Raw genomic sequence first — 14,661 nt, 5'->3', positions numbered from 1 at the left:
GGTGGATCTGAGAGTTCCTAGTCTCCACCACCACCCATGGAGCCATCCTGTGTCCCATCCACACTGCTCTCAGCCTCATGCCTCCCAGAATCTTTAGTGGCCCCGGAGATAGGAGCTGGTAAGAGGTCAGGCACTTGTTTGCCATAGGGGACTCTGGAAGATGATAATGATCTGTGATTGAAGAGCGGCACACAATTTCCACTCGCTTTCCTGTGACCTTATTTAAGCCACACGGCAACCCCATGAGGCTGATGGGTGTGACTAAGCCAACCTTACAGATGAGAAAAACAAGGCTCAGAGAAGTGAAGTGACTTGCCCAAGGTAGCACAAGAGCGAGTCCCAGGGCCAGTTCTCTTCCCACCCTGCCACACTGCCTCTCAGAAGTCTTCAAGTCACAAATGGGGGACTCTCCCATAGAGACTGAGTACTGCTCCAAGGCTGCCTCACGTGGGTGTTCTGGGCATGCTGGGAAGGGCTGGGCTGTTTGCAAATAGCCACTTAGGAGCCTCATGACCTTGGGCAAGTCATCAAGTCTCAAGTCTGAACTTCAGTTTCCTCATCTGTAAAATACAGTAACACTCACTGTTCTGGAAAAAAGAAACAAACAAACAGAGGAGAATGTGGAATGCTCTGGATTCTAGGAAGCCCTGTGCCCAGGAAAGGGGCCATGGTCACCACAGCCCCAGCTGGCACCCACCCACCCAAGTGCTCGAGATGATATGATACATTATGACAAAGGGCCTCTGAGGCTGATTATGACTTCCACAAACAAAAGCTTTTATCTCCTCCTCATGACTCCCTTTGTGACAGGAACAAAGAGGACCAGACCCATGGCTGAGAGAAGCATGGAAGGAAGCTACATGGAGCAGAGAAGTAATCAGGTCAGGGATGATTTGAACTTGGAGACAGACATTCTGGGTAGCTAAAAGAGGGTGTACCCAGGTGGCACCATGGGAGGGAGAAAAGGCAGCTGGATGGAGGGAGAGCTCTAAGACCACCTTCCAAGGAAGGTGATACAGGATTTTACAGCCCTTTGCAGGCAGTTGCTAATGAAGGACCCCAGTCCACGAAAAGTGCCTCTCAGGTGTTTATGGCTAGCCCAGGTACTGGCTCCCTGTCTTCCAGCACTGATGCCACCTCCACCGAGGCCACCATGCGTATGTCTTCTACTCCTGCACTTGTGTGTCTGCTGAGCACCAGAAACTCCTAAGACACTAACTAGACCCTTGGATCTGTTGACAGTACTTGGCATCCTAGAGCAAAGAAAGGAAACTCTCCCTTTCCCTTTCCTGTCTCAACCCAAACTGCAGGAAATACCCAAAGGTACAGCCAGTGCTCCAAGGAAAAGAGGGGATACTGAAAGACAAGACCGAGAGATATATACCCAAGCACAGCTCCACTGTGGTCTATGTGAATGGCACCCTTAGACTTGTGCAGTGCACAGGCTGTGGCACTGTGCATGGTTGCCATGTAGATGTTATACAGTCCTCAAAACACCCCATCTCCTGAAAACTTGTGCTTTATTCCTTGGCCAAGCTTGTCGTGCTCACCTGAGCCTTGATTATGAATGGTACGCTCTGGCATTGTTCATTGCCCAACCTGTACAACCATGCACAGAGATGCTGCAATGCTATCTCCTTCCATTATGGTAAGTTCTCTTCCAGGAAGTTCCTCTGTCTCTCATTCTAGGGAACCCACCCTACCACTTCTCCAAACATGTCTGAGCCCCAGCAGTGGGCCCACTATATGTTTAAATTAAGATTTTGAACCCATATTGTCAAAGTCATTTCTGCTGACTTGCTGTCCTGGGCAATTTCCCTAAAACAAAGGACTATAGAGTTAGTGGGAACTTTAAAGGTCTTCTAATCCAGCCCTATCATTTTGCAGATAAACAAGGCCCAGAGAGTGGAAAGTGACCTGCCTAGCATCCCGTAGCCAGTTAGTGGCAGAGTAGGGATCAGGGCTCCTAGTTCAGTGTTCTGTCTAGTATCCCGCATTGTCCCCCCTCATGAACATACAAGGTTAAGAGCACAGAGTTGCTGGACAAGCAGAGATGCCCCAAGCACAGAGCCCTGTGTATTGTTGCTGGCCTCACTGCCATCACCATCAAAGGAATCAAAAGGTTTTTTGTTTGCTTGCTTGCTTGCTTATTTTTTTAAGGAGGTAACTCTATTTTGTCTACTGGAGAGCAGGACCTTGTGCTGGGCCAGCCAAGCAAGAAAGAAGTACCAGGGGAACACAGGTTGTCTATCAGGACCTGACAAAGCCTGAAGGTCCAGATGCCAGCAGGCAGGTGGCCCAGCCTCTGCCTAAGGTTCGGGCTGGGCTTGGCTGGTCAGTTCTTTAGCTGGCACTGCAGACCCCAGACACTGGATGCCTGGCTCGGAATGCCAGTTCTTACTTCCTGCAGGCTCATCTCCAGCCTCCCAGGGGACCTGCTGAGTGCTCTATTACTCTACTCCATGCTCAACCAGGCCCAGATGAACCCACCTGGCTGCCTATGCTCCCCTGACCCCCTAAAGCCCCCCCCCCAGCACCACCTCGAACACCCACACCCACCAGGTTCCCACTCCAACTCAGCCAACAGTCCTTGAGAACCAGGATTTTTCTCATTGGTTCTCAGGCATATTCCCAGGCTGGGACAAACCAGCCTCCCAAGCACCTGGTAGAACTGGAACCTGGCTTTGGTAACCACTCTGCTTTTCGCAAACCACCACTTCTTGAGGCTTCTCCTTCCTTCGTGACCAGCAGAGTGGTCTCATCCCAATGGCTCTCCTCGAAGCTCCCTAAGGATCTCCCCTCCTCATCTTGCTGGAACCTCCTGTTCCTTGCCTGGTCACCATCTCTGTTTGCTCCTTCTTATGTCCCCACCTTCCCATCCAGCCAGGTCCATCCCATCTACCTCTCCGGCCTCCATCTCCTCCCCTGCTTCCATCTCCAACCCTCCAATCCATGCTATCCTTGCTCATGGAACAAGTCGTTCCTGTCTGCAGGTGGAAACAGGAACCGGGGATCCCAGAGCTGGCTGCTACCTGGCTGAGGAAAGCTGCCGCTGGAGATCAGGGTCCAGGATAACACAGGCAAGGAACGTGGGGGGGGGGGTTGTTATTGGAGGAAAATAGAAGGAGAATAGGACCGCATAGCGTTCCTGTATGGATCAGTGAGGTAACCAGCAGAAAATGAACAGCCTTGGTCTAAGCTGCCCTTAATTAACCTGGGCCTCTGGCTCATACCCCTGGGCATTTGCTCAGGGACTTGTAGGGGTGACATTGGAGAAGCAAAACAGCTTTGCTCAGAGATAGTAGAGAAGCGGAACCAGGAATTCCTGCCACTATGTCCCTCCCCTATGCACCTAAAAGACTAGGTGGGTCTCCCTGTGGGTGTCACACGACTCAGCATCAGCAATCTGTTCCTTAGCATTAAGCACAACTATAAACAAATCCTAATAAAATGTAAATACCTCTGGGAGGGATAAAAAGTTAACTTGACCTCAGTTTCCTTAAGTGAAAGGCAAGGACTCAGGCGAGAAGGTTGCTAACGCTCCTTCTGGCTCAGATATTCTGTTCCTTGAAATGTCAGAGGAGAGGGGTTTCTCAGCTCCCAGGGCACTCAGAGGGCCCGGCTGTGGAAGAATGGGGCTGAGGTGCCAAGATGAGCACAAGAAGACAGGTGGGCATCAACAGAAGAAACCTGCCAGTTCACTATTCTAGTCAGGGTTTCTGCAGGGTTTCTAGCAGGGTTCCTGCTAAAAAGCACAGCCTGAGCCCAGGGCGCTATCTGTGCCCCCTGCATCTGTACACCTGGCTACAGTCTTTCTAGGAAGCATCAGAGATGCAGCACCCACCAACCCCTTACTCTAGACCGAGTCGGACCATTCTCACCTTCAGCCCTTCCTTCCTGCCTCCAGCAGTAGGGGCCTGAGTCTCTCACCCAACTGTACTTTGCATTTTATTTATTTTTTTAAGTTTATTTATTTTATGAGAGGGAGAGCGCACACACGTGCGATAGAGGGGGGCACATGGAAAGAGAGAGAGAGGGAGAGAGAGAGAGAGAATGAATCTCAGGCAGGCTCCGCACTGTCAGTGCTAACTCAGGAATCATGAGATCTTGACCTGAGCCACCCAGGCACCCCTTCACTTTGCATCTTAAAAGAGGCCTGCTAGGAGAGGAAGGGGGGACCCAAAAGGCTAGTGATGAGATATTCCTGAAGTCAGTCGGGGAAAATATTTCTTGGTGGGGAGTCCCACAGTTCCACAAATCATTCACACTGGAGACCCCTGTATCCTCCCAAGTAAAATGGGCTTCATTCTTTCCATCAAGAAATAGTTATCTGTGCCTACTTTATTGCCAGGCTTTGCCATAGGTGCTGGGGGTACAACAATACATTACATAAAGAATGAATCTGCCCTTTGGACAGATTCATTGGATATCTGCAGCCCAGTATGAAAGATGACAAACTCCTTCAGAGTCTCTGTCCTTTCTGCCACGTTGTCCTCAGCCTCCCCCTCCCAGAGCCCCTCTGCTGGCTGCCGGGCAGCAGCCCTACAACTGTGTTTTGATCACACCAGTTGGCAGGCCATGCCAGCCAGGCCACCAGGTGCCCCTACCCAGCAAGGAGTCTGCCCCTGTCCCAGCTGCCAGGCCATGAGTGGGTGCAGGGCTCAGATGAAAGGGGGAGACATCCTTGCAGCTTCTGCCCTCCAGCTGTGCCTCAAGCCAGAGCCTTCTAGTCTATGAAGCAGCTCCCTTCCAAGCTCTCCCATTTCTGGGCATCATAGGACCAGCAAGTGCGGCTCTGCCCATGTGGGCCAAGTCCCCCCAGGAGGAGCCACCTACCCTGGGCAGAAAGGTCCTGAAAGACTTTGACATTGTTCCCCTCCCCTCTCCTTGAATATTCTTCCTTCCTATCAGAGTCCTAGCTCTCCTCCCCAACAAGGTCCTCCCTCATCCACAAAGCCCAGGTTCATTCCCCCAGAGATAGGGGGCTCTGCTTCTCTGTGCTTCTGTTACCTTGCGTATGAAATGGGCACATTTTACCCGACCGGCCTTGCCGTGCCATTGGAAGTAAAATGAGATTGTGGATAACACAGGAGCTCTGTGTGTGTCAGGCGCTGCTCTAGGAGCTCTGTGTCTGTCCCCTCACTTAGTCTTCACAACAAACCTCTGAGAAACATATTATTATATCTCCATTTTACAGATGCGCACACAGGTGGTCAGAGCAGATGCCCAAAGACACATAGCTAGCAAGCAGCAGAGCCAGAATTTGAATGCAGGGAGTCAGGCTGCAGTCTGCGTGCCTAACCAACTACCCCAAACTGCCCCCAAAGTAGTTTGTAAATGCTGTGCAAACTCAAGAACATTATTATTATCCCAATGGCTGTCGCCCCTTCAGGCACACCTTCACACCAACCTCCCCCGCTCTCTCTGAAAGCAGAAGGCTGACCCTGTCCCAGGGTGCAGGTCCCAGAATTACTTAACTCAGCTCTGGGACACCAGCTCCCGACCAGATCCCTCAGAACCTGCTGCTCCACCACCCACAACCCCTCCCGAACTCACCAGCTACCTGTGTCTCGCCCAGGGATCCAGGAGCTGGTGTCAAGAAGAGGGCTGCAGAGGTAAGAGAGAGGCAGGGAAGAGAGACATGGCTGGCCAGGGCAGGGAGATGGATGGGCCCTATTCTGTGCTGGCCAGCATTGGATTGGCCTGGGAGCCGAGGATCGGAGCAGGGCAGTGATGTGCAGCTGCTGGCCAGGGGAAGCCAGCCTGATGCCTAATCAGATCAGATGCCTCTGCCCAGAACCCCCCTTCATTCCTCTACCTCCCTCTTTCAGCTCACTTACCTCCTCCCTTGCTTCTCAGCCCTGCCCTCCCTGAGTCTCCAGCTGTCCCAGCTGATTTTATAAATGGCCTTTGCAGAAGGTGGGCACCTTGGCTAATTGAATCAGTGCCTAGGAGGCAGGAGGCAGGAGGCTGGTTAGCATCACGGCTGAAAGGTGGTGGCAGCAACAGCTTGAGTATAGCCATTAGGGAGGAATCTGAGCGAGCAGAGAGGCCCAGGCAATCTGGACCTTGGTATATTCTGAAGCTGCAAGGTGGGAACTCACCAGGGGCCCTGGATACCCCCACCATGAGCCTGAGAGCAGGCTTACAGTGTAGACCACAGACACACACACACACACACACACACACACACACCACTCATGCTCTCAAAAAAAGAGAATACAAAGGGAGGCAAGAGAGAGAAGAAAAGAAACAGGAAGAATTATATACTATGCTTGTGTGGGTACATGCACAGTTATATGAATCTGTGTACACATCTCTATGCTGGGCACCACTCATGATGCCATTCTCATCTGCCCTGATGTCACCTCTGCATAATGATGAGCAAATATAAGCAGTTTCTAAGTGTCCTGGTCACAGCAGAGCATCTCCTGGTATCATAACGGCTGCCAGGTAGCAGACCCTGGAGCCAAGAGAACCTTTCTTATAGAACTGTCACTTGGTCTTACATGGCCCTGTCCCCTGGAGACCTGTCTGTTTCCTCACCTATGAATTTGCCTCTGACAGCCAGGCTGGCATAGAAACACTTCAAGGAGGGCTTTACCTCTGTGCTTCTATTGAGATGGATTCCTAAGACTCACCTGGCCATTAATCCCCTTATTAACCATCTCCTGCATAACTATTCTGTGCGTGGGCTCTGCAAGGGGGGGGGGGGGGATGAGTCTGTCATTCCCCCCAGCCTCCAGCTCTAGGTGGGGCCAGTATGTGGTGTGGACTAAGGGATGATGCACATGTCACAGGCGACCGTACGGTTGAGGCTGGCTGCACTGGCATTGACACAGTTCTCTGTAGGAGGACCCACCCACCTGGTCATGCCTTCTGAGAGGGACGCAGATAGCATGGTCTTTGTCCTTAACAACTGCCTCAAGGACTTTCATTACCCCTGCCAACTTCCCCAAATGCTCCACTTGCCCCGCCCTCCCAGCCCTCACACCTCCTTTCCCTAGGGCCCCAATCTACCACTTCCCTTTCGTGCAAAGCTAGCGTCAGAACAAAACTCACAAGTCCCTGGATCTCCAAGGAGAGGAAAGAGGCGGGAGGGGGCAATTTTCAGCTTAGTGTCCCACACTTCTAGGAGGCATGGTCCACAGGGCTCCAGGTGGGATTTGAGCATCTGAAGGGGCAAGCTCCGACATGACAATTCCTCAAGCTATCCTCCAATCTTCTGGGTAGCAAACATGTAAGTTCCCTCCTTCGGGACCAAGCCCCCACACCTGGCAGCAGCTAAGCCCCCAGTGGGCTTTTCCACAGGGTAACACTGCCCCCTGGTGGGCTGAGCTGGGACGTCCACCTCAAGGGCTACCTGAAGCAAATTACAAATATGGCATCCTTGCCTAAGGGCCCCCCAACTCCTGCCCCTGGCCTGGAGAGGGGTGCGACCGAATCCCTTAAAGGCCTTAAGCATTCCTGCCTGCCTCAAATTTATTCTGAGGCTGGTATTGGATGGTGGCAACAGGGACAGCCCTTTGGCACAGACAAAAGAGGCAGGGCTCCAGGAAGCCCACCTGTCACTCTGTCTCTAGCCTGCTCACCCACTGGCTCAACTTCCTTTAACAAGGGGCAAAGGCATGGTTTGAGATAAAACTTAGATCACAATGCAACTGAGAAGCTCTATCTCATTTCCCTCCTGAGCCTTGGAGCTCCCTTCCAACTGCTTTCAGGACTCTTCTAGCTGGGTGCAGTAAAGCCATCTTAACCTCTACATGTCAGAAATGAAGCTTGCCTTCTTCCCCAAACCTGAATCTTTCCAGAAACCCTATTTCTCTGAGTTCCATACCCAATATGACTCCAAGGTCTGTAGGCCCTACCTCAACATCTTTTGAATCCAATCTTTTCTGAATTTCTCCTTCCAACTCAGCCCCAAACCATCCTATCCCCAATCCATTTCCCACAGGGCTGGTGGGGTTATTGCCCTAATGCACAGCTCTTATGGGACTCTCTGCTCAAAAGTCTTGTCGTTCCCCCTCCCTCTGTCACCCCCCCCCCACACACACACACACACACACACACACAACATGGTTGGAACCTGCCCTCCCAGCTAGATGACCACATGTTCCCTATACTCTGAATGTGGAACTCTTTTCTGAGCACATCCATACCTTCCCCCACGCTTTCACTCATGCTCATTGATCTACCCACGATGCTCTACACACACTCCTTAATCTTCATCAAATTCCACCTTTGAAGATCCACATTCCAGATGAAATCTTTCTTTAGATGTCTCTAGTGAACAGCTGTCCTCTCTGGCCCCCAGGACCCTGATTCACCTCTTGCAGCACTAATGTAATGCAATGTCTTGTAACAGACATCTGTGCTTTTGTCTCAGCCTGCTCTGGGATGTCGGCATCCTGAGGCCAGGGCAGTCTAGAGCCTTGCAATGCTCTATAACATTGGCTGAACTGGCTGGTAGCAGAAATGTATTGACATGACATGACATGATATAGACATGGACCAAAAGCAGGTGTTGATGTGGGGGGGGGGGGGGGTGAGGGCACAGGGCATAGAAGCTGACCTGTAGAGAAGTGATAGACCTGATACTGAGGGTCTATGGAAAATTACAGAGCAGGAAGCCTTCTCAGAATGCTACATGGTGAACAAAGAAGGCAAGTCTTAGGAAGGCAAGGGATCAATCCAAGGCCACACAGCTGGTTAGTCCCACTTGTAGTGCATAAGAGGTTCAGTAAGTGCCTACTCTTCCCATCCTCCAGTCCAGCTCTTCACACATACATTCTGCTTCCCCACTACTTTCCTGGTGTTGACTCGAAGCTGGCAAAGGGTTAGAGATGCTTGAACCTCTTTCCCAAAGTGCTCTGACTTTCACAGACCACCCCCCCAACACACACACACACTCTGTGGACAGATGCTTGGGACCCAGCTTAGGCCCAGAGAAGATCTTGCTGCTAGGACAGAAGGTGTCCATGGTGGTCAACTGAAGCATATGTCCCCAAGAGGGCTGTGGCTCTCCCAACCCCATCCCACAGCACTTATGCCACACAGAAATATTCCAGATGTGTTTAATGCCACAGAGAAGCCTAAAACCTACATAAAGCTGCAGCCATCGTCCCAGTGCCTGGAGCCGGGGTGGTCCCCTGAAGGGACGTCAGCAGGGAAGATGCCTGTATAAGGCAAGAAACCAGGGCAATTTGCTGACATCCTTTTGTCCTCTGCCCTAAATGCCCAAGCTTCCTTTAGGAAAGACAGAAGAGGAAGTGGAAAAGGGGTAGGAGGAGGGTGTGTCTCTTTAGGGCCCCCTTCCTGCTTTGGGAGGATGACTCACACAGCAGGCCCTGGGAGGGACAATTCCTCAGACCAGACTAGGGCAGGCCAAGGCAAGTGTTCCGGAAGGAGCAGAGGGAAGTTCCTGGAGTGCAGTGGCCAGGAGAAGTAACCTGAAGAAACTAGAAGGGAGGCCTGTGGTCGTCCTCCCACTCCTTCACACTGGCCTCTGACTGGTGCCCCAGCGAGCACAGGATAGTTTCAGCACCGGCATTCGATAAGGTCAACATCTCCTCTGCCCCCCATCACTTAGCGCCTTTCTTAAGTACAACATTGTCATACTCTGTTCCCTGTGGCCAGCCAGACGCAGAAAAGTCCTGCCCTGCTGGGTAGACGTGCTGGAGGCTGCTGGTGTCCCTGTGAGCTGAGGCCTGCCTCCTCCAGGCTTCACCCTGGGGCTCCTGTGGGCTGTCATACAGGGATAGGGCAGCCACTCCCTCGGGCTCATCGTATATGTGGTCGGGCTGTGGGGCCGGGTGCTCCTCAATGCTGTCATACAGAGGGTCCACTGGGGACTGGGGAGGAACCGCCAGGATACCCCTGAAGCTTTTCCCCAGGTTACGAGCTACTGCATCGAAGGGCACCGCATATTCCCCCTCTGGGCCCCGCGGCCGGGTGGTGGGGACTGGAGTGGTCGGTGACGGAGGTGGCAGTGAGTCGTGGGGCCGGGAGTAGGGGCTTTCTGGCCGGGGCAGCACCGCAGGGACTGTGGCTGGCTGGGTTTGGGGCCCAGGAGGGGCACTGTTCTTCTGGGCAGAGATGGCCTCTTCCAGAGCCAAGAAGATCTCATTGCCTTGCCGAGTTTCAAACTCAAAATTGCCCTCTCCAGAGACACAACGCCGGCCTGCCTCAAAGGAAAAGGTTACCTGGGTGGAAGGGAAAGGGAGATTATTGGCCAGTCCACACAGTAGAGTCCCTTCTCCCAGACCCAGCTCCCAACCACAAACCTGTCACTTCCGACTTCCTTCCACAAGAACCATGAGAGCTTCTCCCCAAGTTGTTAAGGAAAAAACCCAGAGGGGGGTGAACCATCCCTCTGGGTTTTTTCCTTAACAAGCAAAGCCCTCTCTCCTGTCCCTTCCTTCTCCCTGCCATCCATTCAAGTGTGGAGGTTGGTATATATTCATTCTCAATAACACCAGCCCCTGTTTACTCCTCTGACCTCCCTACCTCTTCCTGTTCTCTGGTTCTTCTAGTCCCCACCCACTCCCCCTTCCCTCTCCTTCCCCTGGCTCTCTCTCCACTGGCTGTTTTCTTCTGCTGGTTTTTATCTGTCTTCCCTTCCTCCTCCCATGCTCTCTTCCTTCGAGGGCCCCTTTGTCCTCTCCCTGACAATCTCCTCTCTCACAGGCAGCCCCTGCTCACCTTGTCCCGCCCAAAGCGCCTCAGGAACCTGTAAGGCCACTCATACAACTTGGTGCCCAGCTCAGGGCCACCCCACAGCTCCAGTGCACTCTCTCCAGCCCGCAGGGTATAGGATCCCCGGAGCCGGCACCTCTCGCTGGCTTCTGTGGGTCTCATGGTCACAGAGAACTCCTTGCGGGGGGCCGCTGTGAGGGGCAGAGAGGGGAGGTGGATCAGGCAGTTCATGGGAAACAGATGGCCTGCCTCAACTCTGCTCTAAATAAGCATGCCAGAAGCCTCCAGAAAACACATTATCCACGTGCCTCCTGACCCTGCAGCCTGCATCTTGGAGGCTGAGCTGCCCTGTGACAGGTCATATTCCCCAAAATGCAGGTACCTCCACCTCCTACCCTAGTCAGCATCGTGCCCTGGCCACATGCACCCCGACCTTGTGCCCACATCCTTCCTGTCCCTGTTGCCAGAGTCACAGCCTTGTCTTCCCCATCTAATCTCCTGCCCTTACCCAGCCTCCTCCCCAAGTCCTGCTATCACAGCTGCAGGTGCAGCCGACCTTACCCTCCCAGCTTGCAGCCAACCCACCCACTGCTGACGCCATCCAGTGCCCTCTGTGAGGTGGAGCTTGAATGTCACCCTGTGCCCATCTGCTCCCCGCACACGCCCAAGTCAGTGGGCTAGACACATCACAAAAAGGGACTGCTTCGTCAGCAGAAAGTTCCACTGCCACAGGATACTTTAAATCCATAAAACTAAAACCTTCTCAGACACTCTCTCAGGTCCCCAGGACAGAGAGTTCAAAAGCAGCACCTTCACTGGATCCCCCAGCCTTGCCCTCTCCCACCATCAGGGCCTGGGCAAGAGGGAATGAGCCACAGGGGGATGGGGAGGGGGTGGGGGAGGCCTGACGCTGGAGGCAGTCCAGGCTCCCCCACCTCAGGCCACTCCCGGAAACGATGCAGAGAAGCCGATAAGGGGACTGGCCGGGGCTGGGGGCAACCACAGGGCAGGAAGACTCAGAGGCGGCCAGCCACCGGCCCACAGCTCCTCCCCACCACACCCTGGGGAGGGCGCCCCAGGAGGGGAGGCAGCCCCTCACCTGCAGTCGTGCTGCTGTACAGTTCATTCTCCTCCATGCAGGGCCAGCTGCCCTTCCTCGTCGGCCCCAGCAGCTCCTTCCTCTGGCCCTGAGGAGGAGGCCAAGGTCTCACCACTGTCACCAATGCCAAGCCCCACCTGTGGCCCAGGACTTCCTCCAGAGCACACTCAGCCTGCTGTCCCTGTCTGCATTCTGGATTGGGGCCCCCCCGCCCTGCCAGGAACCACCCCCAACATCCTGACCTTGGCTCTTAGAACACCTGCCCACAGCAAGTACCGAGTGCCCCCACTCCCACCTGCATGCCCCTGCCTTTTCTGCATCACTGGATGACTCACAGGGAAGGCCAAGAGGCAGATGGCCTGCATCCAGTCACTGCGCTCTGCAGCGGGGGCTGCCAGCAGGTACAGGCGTTCCTTGGTCTCCAGGAAGAAGGCACTGGTGTCCCGGGGGCTGCTGGCCTCCCCGCCGGCCTCAGCCACCCGTAGGCAGTCACTGAGGCGGATCACCCTCCTGGCGGCCTCTCCCCGGCGTGGCTTCTCAGGGCCCTCCTGGAGCTCCAACCGGGCCAAGGCGCAGCCTGACTCTCCATACAGCATAGCCCCAAACCGGCGCCATTTCTGAACCCAGACACATGGCAGGTGAGGTGCGGGGAGGGAGCCACCCAGAGATGGAGAGATGGTGATCAATGGGGAGACGAGGAACCAAGGGAGAGGGCGTGGGGCAGCACTCGGGTCAGAGAGAGAGAGGTGAAGATCACAATAGATCCAAGGAGTCAGAGGGGATAACAGGAGCCTTAGGAATTAGCAAGCATTGGAGACCCGCCCCACACGGCCGAGAAAGAGGCCTGCAGTGACAGCGAGTGGAAAAGCAGAGGCAGAAGGGAGCCCCGTGGGGACAGACTGCAAGGCAGGCCCAACCAAGATCCGAGTCGAGAGGCAAAACGCCTGTGAGTCCCTGAAGCCCAGAGGAGAGATGAGAGGGTGGCATGAGGGCCGAGACCAGAGCTCATCATTCTCTCTGTGTGAGGCCCCACAGAAAACCCTGTGCCAGGAACTTCAGTCAACCCTATGGAACTTTCCTGCTTCACCCCTTGACAGGTTGGGTCATGAGAGAGACAGAGAAGCCCTTGTGCAGGTCAGCCGAGGGACAGAGGACTTCCTCATTCGAGGAGGCCAAGGAAGGAAAAGGAGGCTGGCCACAGAGACCCCGGCTCAAGCTTGACACCAGCCAAACTCATCCCACTGGGGCAGGAAAGGGAGAAGGAACTTCCACAGCAATGTCAAATTATCCCCCCACCTTGCCCTCCATTCCCTCCCAAAGCATCCCCGTGTTACCACAGAGCCTCAGAGGCAAGAAATGGAGTCAGAGCCCTCATGTACCCTCCTCCCCACTGGCGAACAGCCATTTGCAAAGAACTCAGCTTGGGGCCTGTTTGGGGAAGCCAGTGGCTGCTAAGGGTCTAACGTGGGGAGTGGCACAGTCCCCACCTTCCCATACAGGTTTTGGAACGTTCAGGGGCTCCCTCTCATCCCCGGGAATTTCTAGCAGCAACCCCCCCAGCCCCTCTACCCAGTCCCAGCCCAGCCTTGCCCTTACCTTTCCAAAAGTCTGCTGCTGCAGAAGATACAGGGGGCCCTGCTTCACTGCCACTTCTTCCATCCTCTCACCATGACGGTGCCCCAGCACTTCAGTTCTCTCCTTCCACGCCCGCCCTCTTTCCCTCCTCCCTGCCGTGGGTTCCCCCTAGTTCATTTCCTCTCTGCCTAGAGTTTTCTGCAATGTTCTTGTCTGCTCGATGATGACAAACCCAAACCAATAGGCCCTGTGGTTTCTTGCTGTGTGTGTGTGTGTGTGTGTGTGTGTGTGTGTGTGTGTGTGTTTGCCGAGTGAGTTTCATGCACAAGCTTCCTGCATTTTCATTGAGTAAGATAATTTCCAAAAAGCCAATTTCCAGCTTTTCAGCCAGCAACAACTCAGGTACAGAAGCTGGCCGGGGAGTCAAACCAAACAAGGAAGGGCTGACCTATAGCAACAAAGAGACCCAGAACCAAGTTCAACAGTAAAACCAGTAGCAAAAGGCCCTCACACACAAGCTGGATGTTCAGCATGGCATAGCTGGAAGAGAACTTAGAAATCAACCAGGCTAAGTCCCTAATTTAAAAATGACTGGATGGAGGCTCAGGAAGATCTGAGGAAGGTGTTCAAGGCTACCAACCGGAACCCAGGTCTCTCAGCTCAGTAAGAAAGAGCTTAGCCACACATACACCCACCCAGCACACAGGACACATCAGACAGATCTCACCACTTTCACACACACAGCTGCAACTGTGTTTCACTCTGAGGGGAGCACTCCCTGCCCCAGTCAACACCACACACAACACCTTCTTGGGATTCTAGAAACATGAACATCCCCACCCTGAAGCATGCTATGTTCCCAGAGCCCATCCAACTGGTTGGAGTTCACCTTCTTTCCAGCCTTTGTGAGCATTATAAAGGCACTAGAGTTTCATCTGGAGATTATCTGATTGTGTTTTTAAGTTACAATAGCAATCTCTTATATTTTAAAAAAAAAAAAAAAAAAAAGCTTTATAGTTGCCAAAACAAAAATGCTCTTTAGTTACTAAAGCTTCCAGGCATACAATGGTCACCAGCCATAATATCTACCCCTGGAAAAGGGAATGCAGGTATGAACCCACCTGTTTGAGACTCTTCTGAAGTCACAGGACTGGTGGGGACAGGAGAAAGTACCAGGGCTCCTAGTTTTTATTCTGATGGTCTTTTTATTGCTGGCACCTAAATGGAATCCAGACTCCATGCAAGAAGATACACTGCTTTGGGGAAATCTAAGGTTCCCAGAGAATATTTAA

At 53.4% G+C, this 14,661-nt stretch overlaps 1 protein-coding gene across 2 annotated transcripts; it reads right to left on the bottom strand.

Moving 5' to 3' along the window:
• Positions 1 to 9,060: 9,060 nt before the first annotated feature.
• On the bottom strand, positions 9,061 to 13,550 carry DOK2 (docking protein 2). 2 transcript variants are annotated; one of them, XM_025933129.2, is made up of 5 exons: positions 13,391 to 13,550; positions 12,130 to 12,411; positions 11,795 to 11,882; positions 10,702 to 10,886; positions 9,061 to 10,202 (listed from the first exon to the last, which is right to left on the bottom strand). In XM_025933129.2, exons 1-5 carry the CDS (start codon positions 13,451 to 13,453, stop codon positions 9,582 to 9,584), a joined length of 1,239 nt encoding a protein of 412 aa, XP_025788914.1. In that variant the 5' UTR covers positions 13,454 to 13,550; the 3' UTR covers positions 9,061 to 9,581. The 2 variants fall into 2 exon arrangements, with proteins under 2 accessions (XP_025788914.1, XP_025788915.1); XM_025933130.2 differs by lacking the exons at positions 11,795 to 11,882; positions 13,391 to 13,550 and having other exon boundaries at positions 12,130 to 12,270.
• Positions 13,551 to 14,661: the final 1,111 nt, after the last annotated feature.

The sequence above is a fragment of the Puma concolor genome, chromosome B1 (assembly GCF_028749965.1).
Source record: "Puma concolor isolate L17-30 chromosome B1, mPumCon1.1.hap2, whole genome shotgun sequence".
Classification (NCBI taxonomy): Eukaryota; Metazoa; Chordata; class Mammalia; order Carnivora; family Felidae; genus Puma; species Puma concolor.
The sequence above is the reverse complement of the archived record's forward strand: the minus strand, read 5'-3'. Positions and strand labels throughout refer to the sequence as shown.